The 11,517-nt window shown below is 43.2% G+C and overlaps 1 protein-coding gene across 1 annotated transcript; it reads left to right on the top strand.

The window, feature by feature from the left end:
- The first annotated feature begins 374 nt into the window (after positions 1-374).
- Positions 375-8,150, top strand: LOC308235775 (zinc finger protein 547-like). The gene is made up of 3 exons (XM_080644892.1): positions 375-672; positions 1,549-1,675; positions 7,679-8,150. Exons 1-3 carry the CDS (start codon positions 487-489, stop codon positions 7,831-7,833), a joined length of 468 nt encoding a protein of 155 aa, XP_080501018.1. The 5' UTR covers positions 375-486; the 3' UTR covers positions 7,834-8,150.
- The last annotated feature ends 3,367 nt before the right edge of the window (positions 8,151-11,517 follow it).

Consider the following 11,517-nt stretch of genomic DNA (forward strand, 5'->3'; position numbering starts at 1 on the left):
CAACCTCTGTAAGCTATAGTTGGCCTAAAGACACCAGGTGCCAAAAGTCTGGAATGAAGAAACAATGCCTGCCAGTCAGAAAGAGCAGGTCCTGAAGAAAGAGACGAAAATCCAGCCACTCAGGTGCCTCAGAAACAAACTTGCTCCAGACATCACCTCCCCTGAAGGCGCTAGAGGGCACTTTGTATATTGGTGTGTTCTTGGGCTATTTGACCCTAAATCCAGTCCTGGAGTCAACTGAGAAATACGGGACCCTGGTGTTGGAGCAAGAAACTACATTACCCACAAGGCCAAGCAAAAAATGCCACAAGGCTGAGCCAATGGAGACTCAGAAACGGCATTTCCGTTTGGTCACTTCCGTGGGGAGGGACAATAGCCCTCCTGGTGAGCTTTGTGTTCTCAGGTTTTTGTCTCAGGCGGTCAGGATTATCTGGTCGCAACGTGCTGTGCAGAAGGCTGGTGAGTAGTTTTCCCGCCACACAGCCAATGGCGGGAGCCTCCTGTGGTGCTCCCAGCTCACACGTGGGACTGAAGCTCGGAGTCCCCACTGGGACCCACGCCAGGGCCGAGACAGCGACCGCCATTCCTGCGGCGGCTTCTCCTGCAGCCGCTCCCGCCCCGCTCAGCACACAGAGTGCAATGGCGGCGCCCGCGCTGAGGAGCTTCGCTGAGGTGAGTTCCAGTCCCCCAGGCCCTCACCGCCTCCTTTCACAGACACCACAGCTGGGGGAGGGTGCCTGTAAGGTCAGCCAGTTCAGTCCGCATGGAGGACCGTGAGGAAGGAGGAGGGGAGAGAGGACTGTTGTGGCTTCTGAGGACACAGCAGGTGCAGGGCAGAGAGGACAGGGGTGACTTGCATCTGAGGTTCCCCTGAGGGTGTGGGCTGTGAGGATTGGCGGACAGATCAGAGGCTGCAGGGAGGACGTCACAGACTCATTGGGGCTTTCCCGGCTGTGGGGTCCATCAGGGGCCTGGGGTGGTCCTGGACTCGGCTGGAAGACAAGCTTCTCTACATGCCATGTGCCAAGTTCATGGGGGAGTCCAGCGAGATCCAGTGGCATTGGAGCAGGAAGGGGGCAGAGCTGAGGGAGTGAACCTGGGTCTGAAGATGGGAAGGAGATAAACATTACCCAGTGGTGTGCACATCTGGAGGAAGTGTGAGCTGATGGTCCCCGGGACCTGGTGTGGGACTTAAAGGCGAAGCATAAACCCAGGCTTGGCTTTGTCTTGGCGGCATGATCTAGGAGACTGCAGTGGTATTGCTTGGCAGGAAGGCTGGGGCCCTGCAGGCATCGCCCAGAGCTTCAAGGGCATTGCTCTCTCCCATCCCCTCCCCCAATCCTTCCCACCCAACCCAGCTGCTCTGCTGAGGGCAATCCCAGTGAGTAATGGGACTGTGATGAGAGAGCAGCCTGCACTGGCATTAGGGCCTGGTGTCCACACTAACCAGGTGCCCTGGAGGAGGTTGAGGGGGGGAAGGTGTGTAAGGAGTAGGAGTGGGGGTTCTCAGAGAGACAGCTCTGGTTTCAGTTGTCTCCATTCTGACAGGTTGGCTTGACCTTTGAGGACATTGCCCTGTACTTCTCCAGGGAGGAATGGAGCCTCCTTGATGAGGGTCAGAGACAGCTGTACCTGAATGTGATGCTGGAGAACTTTGAACTTCTATCCTTGCAGGGTAAGACCCTCACTCTCACCAGTGACCTGGACTTGGCTTTGGGATTTCCCAGGCCCCATCTCCCAGGGTGTGCTCTGTCCTCCCATGTAGACTGTGGTTCTGCTTGATTTTCCAGTTTCCTGGGTAGTTGCTGTCCTGGGGAGGGTTGGTCTTTTTCCACTGCTCCCTTCTTTCCTGAAGTCCCAATTCTCCCCTCTGTACTACATTCACAGGGAAGGACTTGTGGTTGGTAGTGTTGCAGGAAGCCTGAGGGATTCCATCTTGATCAGTGAGGAAAGCATTTTCTATATTCCTGTTGGTCATGTGTATATATTTTTGTAAAATTGTCTCTACATCCTTATCCTGTTTGTTAACTGTTATTTTTTGGTTAAATAGTCTTTTGAATACCTTGTATATTTTATATATTAATTGATTACGACATACAGGAACACATATTTTTGCATGTGCTTAATAGTGCTTTGCAGATATTGCTCCCCCACACCTGCTTTTCTACAAAGTCCATGTTTTTGGGAACTCAGCATTCAGCAGGTCTAGTGCCACCAGGTTTCTAGCAAGCTCAGATGCTTGTTCCTAGTGCTTAGCAAGTAAATATTGTTAATGAAGTTATATAGACTTTGCTTTTGAGGCAGAGGCATTGCATTGTTATTAGCCTGCAGTATGGTATTAACATACCTTCATTATACCCAGGGAACTCCAACTATTTGTGTGAATTTCTGTCTATATCGCAATATTCTTTTTATTCTGCTGATCAGAACCGTACCACAATATCTCCAAGGGATTCCTTCCCTTGGTTTGCAAGTATTTTCTTCCGTTCTCTAGATTGCCCTTTCATTTCATTTTGTTTATTGCTGTTGGCTGTGAAGACGCTATTTTTCTTTATTTGTTGCAGTGTGGACTGTTTATTTTTTCTGTTTTGTGTGGTAGTTGGTGTCATATTCAGAAACTCCTGTCTAAAACAAATCTCCAAAACTTTTTCTCTCAGTTGTCCTGAGGAGTTTTAAGTTTTAGCACTTATTTAATTCTGTCCTGCAGGTTGAGGTACATTTTTAAAAATATTTTATTGATTTTTTTACAGAGAGGAAGGGAGAGGGAGAGTTAGAAACATCGATGAGAAAGAAACATTGATCAGCTGCCTCCTGCACACCTCCCACTGGGAGTATGCCTGCATTAAGATACATGCCCTTGAGTGGAATCGACCCCGGGACCCTTCAGTCCACAGGCAGAGGCTCTATTAACTGAGCCAAACTAGTCAGGGCGGTTGAGTTAGATTTCATTAGTGGTGTCCAGGTTTGTTGTTTTACATGTGAAATCAGATCTTGAAGAAATTATCTTTCCTCTCTTCTGTGGCTTGCATCTTTGTCAAAGATCACTTAAAAGGATGTGCCTGGGTTTATTTCTATGTTTTCTCTTCTGTTCTGTTCTGTTTGTATATGTGTCTGTGTTTCTCCAGCAACACACTCTTTGCTTGCTTTATCTTTGTAATAAATTGAAGTCAGGAAGTTTGATGCCACCAGTTTTGTCCTCGCTCAGGATTGCTTTTGTTAATGGAGGTCTTTTGATTCCATTTCCAGATTTTTATTCATTTTTTGTATAATACCGTTGGAGTTATTCCCATTGCATTTAATCTGTAGTTTGCCTTGTGTGCTATAGCTGTCTCCACCATATTTCATTTTCAGATCCATGGAGACAGGTTGTCTTTCAACTGATTTGTGTTTTCTTCCGTTCCTTTCATCAGTGTCTTATAGTACTCACTGTACAGATGTTTCACATTTTGGTTGAATTTATTCCTGCGGATTTTATTGTGTTGGATGCTATTGTAAATTTGATTGCATTTTTCATTTTTCTATCAAAGAATTTATGATTAGTGTGTAGAAATGGAACTGTTGTTTGTTTGCTTATTTTGCATCTTGTCATTTTTCTTAATTTAATTTTTTATTTTTCTCTTATCTTCACCTGAATAGTGAGAATATGTTTTCCATTTATTGTTCTTTTAGAGAGAGAGAGAGAGAGAGAGAAACATTGATTGGTTGCCTCCCACATGTGCCTCTACTGAGAGTGGTGATCAGACCTGCAACCCAGGTACCTACCTTTGACTGGCAACAGAAACCTAGCCCTCCAGTGCACAAGCCAGCACTCTCATGAGTGAAGCACAGTGGTGAGGGATATTTATTTATTTATTTATTTAAATATATGTATTTTTTATTTCTGAGAGGAAGAGGAGAGAGAGTTAAAAACATCAATGATGAGAGAGAATCATCCATCAGCTGATTCCTACATGACCCTCACTGGTGATTGAGCTCGCAACCGTACAGGTGTCCTAACAACGAATCCCATTGTGACCTCCTAGTTTACTGTTCGGCAAAATCATTTGTCATCAGAGCCAAAAATCAATAATACTACGATTGAAATTTCTTTTGAGAGCCAAATTTTTTAAAAAAAATATATTTTATTGATTTTTTACAGAGAGGAAGGGAGAGGGATAGAGAGTTAGAAACATCAATGAGAGAGAAACATAGATCAGCTGCCTCTTGCACGCCCCCTACTGGGGATGTGCCCGCAACCAAGGTACATGCCCTTGACCGGAATCGAACCTGGGACCCTTCAGTCCGCAGGCCGATGCTCTATCCACTGTGCCAAACCAGTTAGGACAAGAGCCAAATTTTTTAATCTTAAACTATATAGGTAGGTACATTTTTATTAACTTAATTAGGGTACCCCTATGCTGGCCTTTGCTCAAAACTCAAGGGGCCAAAGAGCCGCATGTGGCTTGTGTGCCGCAGTTTGTCGATCACTGCCCTAGTTCATGAGTCAGTGCTCAATCAGTGAGACATACGGGGCAGTATTTCTTTTTTAATATATTTTATTGATCTCCTGCAGAGAGGAAGGGAGAGGGATAGAGAGTCAGAAACATCGATGAGAGAGAAACATCGATCAGTTGCCTCCTGAACACCTCCCACTGGGGATGTGCCCGCAACCAAGGCACGTACCCCTGACTGTAATCGAACCTGGGATCCCTCATTCCGCACGCTGACGCTCTGTCCACTGAGCCAAACCGGTTTCGGCCGGGGCAGTATTTCTTTATTGATTTTAGAGACAGGAAGGGAGACAGAGAAAGAAAGAGAGTGAAGCATTGATGTGCTGTTCTACCCATCTGTGCATTCATTGGTTGTCCCCTACATGTGCCCTGATGGGGGATCAGACCCACAACCTTGGTGCATCGGGACCACACGCTCAACAACTGAGCCACCTGGACAGGGCTCTGAATTTGTTTATAAATTTGAGGAGTTCATAGCGGGATCTTGACAAATTTCTCTATGGAGGGTCCTGTCATCTGGTAACATCACCATCTCTTATGATGCATTGTGGTTCCTAGTGACAGGTGTCATGTCTTATCTTTCATTTCTTTTTTTACTTATTTGAGGCTTGGTTTTTGTTTGTTAGTTCGTTTTTGCTTTAGTGTAGCTAAAGGCTTCAACATTTTTATATCTTTTTTTCTTAAATATACCTTTTAGGTATTCCTTTCTTTTTACTTGTCTCCCTTTTATTCATGTTTGTTCTAATATTTATGATTTCTTTCCTTTGAAACCTTTGGGCTTACTTTCCTGTTGTGTTTCCAGTTTCCTGAGGTGCCATGTTCGGTTCTTTGAGATCTTTGTGACAATGGAGGCATTTATGTCTATAAAATTTCACCCTAGAATTACATTTTCTGAATGTTATACATAAGCTTTGGTAGGTTGTCTTGTTATTTACTTTGCCTCTAGACTTTTTGAGATCCCCTTTGTTTTTGGCTACCCTGAAATTCTTATATATTTATTTATTATTCCTTTTACATAGAGAGGAGGGGAAATGCAGGGTTGGGGGAGATGAGGGAGAGATATCAATCGGCTGCCATCTGCACACTTGCAAACCGGATATGAAACCCACATTCTGATATGTGCCCTAACTGGGAATTGAACCCTTGACGCTTCGATACACAGGATGATGCTCCAACCAACTGAGCCACACTTGCCAGGGCATTGTGTGATTTTTAAAAACAAAAATCTTAGTTTTTTTGGAGAACAGGCCACTAGGATCAATGAGAACAGAAGCTCAGTGGCTGATAGTGGTAACGTTGACCCTTAGTTTTTCTTGTTATTTTTATTTAAAATATATTTTTATTGATTTCAGAGATTAAGGGAGAGCGAGAGAGAGATAGAAACATCAATGATGAGAGAGAATCATTGATTGGCTGCCTCTTGCATGCCTCCTAGCAGGGACCGATCCCGCAACTCGGTCTGTGCCTCACTGTCCAGAATCGTACCTTGGACCCTTAAGTCCACAAGCCGATGCTCTATCCACTGAGCCAAACCAGCTAGGGCTGACCCCGTTTTTTTTTTTTTTTTTTGTTTTTTTTTATATATATTTTATTGATTTTTTACAGAGAGGAAGGAAGAGGGATAGATAGTCAGAAACATCGATGAGAGAAACATCGATCAGCTGCCTCCTGCACACCATCTACCGGGGATGTGCCCGCAACCAAGTTACATGCCCTTGACCGGAATCGAACCTGGGACCTTTCAGTCCGCAGGCTGACGCTCTATCCACTGAGCCAAACCGGTTTTGGCTGACCCCGTTTTTAAAATACATTTTTATTGATTTATGAGAGGGAGCGTGGAGAGATTGAGGGACACCTTGATGATGAGAGAGTATTAACGGATGAGCTGCCCCTGCATGCCCCTACTGGGGACTGAGCCCACAACAAACTGGGCATGTGCCCTTGACTGGAATGGAACCTAGGACCTTTCATCCGCAGACTGACCCTCTTTCCACTGAGCAAACCACCAAGGTGGACCCTTGCTTTATCTATCTATCTATCTATCTATCTATCTATCTATCTATCTACTTACTTACTTTGTTAGTTATTATTAACCCTTGTTTTTGTCCTTAGGTATCTTCAAATGTGTTTGCTCACCCAGTTTCCTGTCATCCTTTCTATGCAGTTGTCCTTTTTTGGTATTCTGTATTACTGTTTGTCTTCATGGTACTCTTATTCCCATTTCCTGTGGGATTTTTTTTCACGGATAGTCGTCTACTTACTCTGGGATGGGGAAAGATTCTCTCTCTCTGATCCAGCCATCTTACTGATGTCACTCTCATAGGTCTTTTGTCTGTGATCTCATTTGTGCTTTGTTGTTCTACCACAGTGCTGACCATCCCTCTTTTTAAGATTGGCATCATTTATCCCATGCAGTGGCTCAACTGGGATTTAAGAGGCAGAATCATTTCTGCATCACAGAAGAAACATGACTTCATTAATGACAGGGTAGACCCAGAGGCAGTCTTGCCTTGGTGAAGGGCTGTGGGGTGGTTTTCACGCCTGGGCTTTTTTCATTCATAACTAGGAACCCATTTTTTTCAACAACATTTTGTTACCATTGCCCCCTCCTCACCCAATTCTACTTCTTCTTGCTTAATGTTGACACTTTGCGTATGACTCAGTTTTAATAGTGATCATTCTACACAGATTCCCAGCCCATGGATAACCTTTTCCTGTTTAAACTTTGCACCTCTACCTCTTTCACACATCTCGCTTTACTGCACTCCAATGATGTTTCATGCCTACAGAGCCTTGGAGTGCACACGTGTTATATTGACACTGAACATGACGTGCTCAAATATGATTGTTAGTTTATGGGTTTGAACACATTGGAATTATTCTACACAGACTCACATCGTCAGCATGAAAGGTCCTAAAGGAAGCCCTTTGTGGAGTAATAATGAGTAGACCCTGCCTCTCCTTTTTGTCCCAGCCTATGCTTCTGTCCTCCCTTGGTGAGATTTTCATCATCCAGGGTCCTTTTGGGCCATGGTATATATAACAGCCATTTCCTGAGAGTCTCACTTACTTCTCTTGTAAATCATTGTATGGAATCATGTCCAGTCATGAAAGATAAACATTTGTGGTGTACACATTCTGTTATTATCAGGTCAATATGCACTTTACCTACATTTATTTTTGTTCAGGTTGCTGCTGTGGAGAAGAGAATGTGGAGGCCCCGACTGAACAGAGTGTTTCTGTAAGAGTGTCACAGGCAAGGAATCCCAAGATAGCCTTGTCTTCCCGAAGAGCCACCCCTGTGCGAGTTGTGAGCTGGTCTTGGGAAACATTTTCCATGTGATGGATGGGCAGGGAACACAACACGGACAGATACTGTTGAGGTGTGGCGTATGTGCAAAACGGTTTTACTTCTGTTTAAAATTTCAGCAACAGCATGTGAGAGAGAAGACTTTCAATACAGGTGTGAATGGGATCTCACTTGCAAACAGCTGCCATTTCAATGTGTCCCAGAATCATATCACATGCGGGGAGGTTGGGCAGGGTGTGCTTACTGGATCAGGACATCTCCATCTAAAAGCTACTCACACCTGGGACATTCCAAATGCTATTGCGACATGTGGGATGATGTTACAAAGGAGAAAAAATGATTACACCAGGAAAGAATGTAAGGAAGACATTACTTGCACCCACATGTTTATTCAGGAAAAGGGTGTCCATGTTGGAAGTCAGTGTTTTGTGAGCTCTGAATGTGGAAAATATTTTACCAAATTATCTAGCTTTCATTATCAACAGCGAGGTCACACTGGAGAAAGGCCTTATCACTGCAGTGAATGTGGGAAATATTTTACCAGGATCGGTGATCTTCATTGTCATTAGAGATTTCATACAGGAGAAAAGCCTTATAAATGCAGTGAATGTGGGAAATCTTTTTCTCGTAACAATAGTCTCCGATATCATCAGATAATTCACACTGGAGAAAAGCCTTATAGATGTAGTGAATGTGGAAAATATTTTACAAGTAGCAATGGTCTCCAATATCATCAGAGAGTACACACTGGAGAAAAGCCTTATCAATGCAGTGAATGTGGAAAATATTTTACAGGGAGAAATGCTCTCCAGTATCATCAGAGAATTCACACTGGAGAAAAGCCGTATCAATGCAGTGAATGTGGAAAATATTTTACCGCTAAGACCAACCTTCATCATCATCAGAGAGTTCATACGGGTGAAAAGCCTTATAAATGCAGTGAATGTGGAAAATCTTTTACAGGGAGCAATGCTCTCCAATATCATCAGAGAGTTCACACTGGAGAAAAGCCTTATACATGCAGTGAATGTGGAAAATCTTTTACATGTAGCAGTGGTCTCCAATATCATCAGAGACTTCATACGGGAGAAAAGCCTTATCAATGCAGTGAGTGTGAGAAATCTTTTACTACTAGCAGTGACCTTCATCGTCATCAGAGAATTCACACTGGAGAAAAGCGTTATAAATGCAGTGAATGTGGGAAATCTTTTAAAAGTAGCAAAGGTCTCCAATATCATGGGAGAGTTCACACTGGAGAAAAGCCTTATCAATGCAGTGAATGTGGAAAATTTTTTAGTGCTAAAACCATCCTCAATCAACATCTGAGTGTTCATATGGGAGAAAAGCCTTATAAGTGCAGTCAATGTGGGAAGTCTTTTAACCGGAGCATTGCCCTTCGTTATCATCACAGACTTCATACAGGAGAAAAGCCTTATAATTGCAGTGAATGTGGGAAATCTTTTCAAAGTAGCTGTGGTCTCCAATATCATCAGAGAGTTCACACAGGAGAAAAGCCTTATCAGTGCAGTGAATGTGGAAAATCTTTTACGTCTAAGACCATCCTTCATGAACATCAGAGAGTTCATACGGGAGAAAAGCCTTATAAATGCAGTGAATGTGGGAAATCTTTTACCCAGAGTAGTGGCCTTCGTTATCACCAGAGAGTTCACACGGGAGAAAAGCCTTATAATTGCAGTGGATGTGGAAAATCTTTTAAAAGTAGCAGTGCTTTTCAATATCACAAGGGAGTTCACACTGGAGAAAGCCATTATGAGTGCAATTAATGTGAGGTAACTAAATTTGCTGTCCGCATGAGAGTCCAAATATGAGAAATTTCTTAGATGTGTAGGAAATGTAGTTTCTTAGTTTGGACTTAACAGTAGTACAAGAATATTTGTGAATCCTCATTTTTCTGAGTTGTATCTCATATATTTAATCACCTATATTAGGTAAAGTTCCCCTAAGTGTTTTTGCTGTTGTGTTTGTGTGTTTTTATGTTGGAACACTATGTAATTATGTTGCACTTTCTAACATACAGAGATGTCCTACCAGGTCTATGTCACTGCATATTTCTGTTGCTGAAGGTATTTCACCTGAACCACCTATCAGGTCCCTACAGATGGCATCAATCACCATCCTCGCTTGACCAGGGAAGCAAACTCTGTTGTCTAATTTGTTGAAGAAAATTAGGAATACCAGAGCTCTTAGTTTTTCCTTGTTTCCCTGTCATGCGTTGTTACATAGGACTCATCCCTGTTGGCGCCAGGAAACATAATGTTGCTGAGGGACTACCATTTTCAGGGACAAGATTGCCCTACAAGCCAGTGATGAATTTATTGAGTGCCTAAGTCTTCAATGGGAGACCTTTCTATGCCCCTGATTCTATTATATTCACCAGTTTATTCTGTTCATCAGATTTTTTTATTCACTTGATTTTTAGATTAACTTGTTGATAGGTATGTATTTGTTGTTCATAATTTTTATCTTTACTTTTTTCTTCTTCTTCCTCTTCTTTAAGAATACCTTTCAGCATTTCATATAATACTGGTTTGGTAATGATGGACTCCTTTAGCTTTTTCTTATCTTTGAAGCTCTTTATCTGACCTTCCATTCTGAATCATAGCTTTGCTGGGTAGAGTAATCTTGGTTGTAGGTTCTTGCTATTCATCACTTTGAATATTTCTTGCCACTCCCGTCTGGCCTGCATAGTTTCTGTTGAGAAATCAGCTGACAGTCGTATGGGTGCTCCCTTGTAGGTAACTAACTGTTTTTCTCTTGCTGCTTTTAATATTCTCTCTTTGTCTTTTGCTCTTGGCATTTTAATTATGATGTGTCTTGGTGTGGTCCTCTTTGGATTCCTTTTGTTTGGGGTTATGTACGCTTCCTGGACTTGTAAGTCTATTTCTTTTACCATGTGGGGTAAGTTTTCGGTCATTATTTCTTCAATAGGTTTTCAGTATCTTGCTCTCTCTCTTCTTCTGGCACACCATAATTCTGGTATTGGTACGCTTGAAGTTGTCCCAGAGGCTCCTTACACTATCTTCATATTTTTGGATTCTTTTTTCTTTATGCTTTTCCGGTTGAGTGTTTTTTGCTTCTTCGTATTCCAAATCTTTGACTTGGTTCTTGCAATCCTCTAGTCTGCTTTTAGGTCTCTGTATAAAATTTTTTATTTCAGTTAGTGTATGCTTAATTTCTAGTTGATCCTTTTTCATATCCTGGAGGGTCTCGTTAAATTTATCAGCCCTTTCTAGGAAATTCTTGAAAAACCTTATAACCGTGGTTTTGAACTCTATATCCAGTCGTTTACTTTCCTCCTTTTCCTTCATTTGTGACCTGCCTCTTTGTTTCCGCATTTTGGATGCTTCCCTGAGTTGATGGAGTGGCTTTGTGTGCTAGGTGTCCTATAGGGCCCAGTGGCTCAGCCTCCCCAGTTACCTGAGGTGGACACTCTTGGTGTGCCCCTTTGTGGGCTGTGTGTGCAGTCTTGTTGTAGTTAAGCCTAGATTGTTGTTAGTATCACTGCGGGGGTTGACCTCCAGGACAGTTGGCTGTGAGGATCAGCTGTGTCTCCGCTGGGAGAGCTTCTGTGCTCAGCTTGGATGGGGCGGAGTCTCAGGGTAGAGCAGACAGCCTTGGTTTCCTGTCAGCCCTGCCCTATGAGGCCCCTGTGTCTCAGTGTCCCCAGGCAATGGTGCACGCACCTGTGAGAGAAGG

Source organism: Plecotus auritus, assembly GCF_963455305.1.
Source record: "Plecotus auritus genome assembly, chromosome: 10".
In the NCBI taxonomy this organism is placed as follows: Eukaryota; Metazoa; Chordata; class Mammalia; order Chiroptera; family Vespertilionidae; genus Plecotus; species Plecotus auritus.

Coding starts and splice junctions, on each gene's coding strand:
- LOC308235775 (XM_080644892.1), top strand. CDS start 487: ATGGCGGGAGCCTCCTGTGGTGCTCCCAGCTCACACGTGGGACTGAAG. Junction 673..1,548: donor CGCTGAGGAGCTTCGCTGAG/GTGAGTTCCAGT, acceptor CCATTCTGACAG/GTTGGCTTGACCTTTGAGGA. Junction 1,676..7,678: donor TGAACTTCTATCCTTGCAGG/GTAAGACCCTCA, acceptor ATTTTTGTTCAG/GTTGCTGCTGTGGAGAAGAG.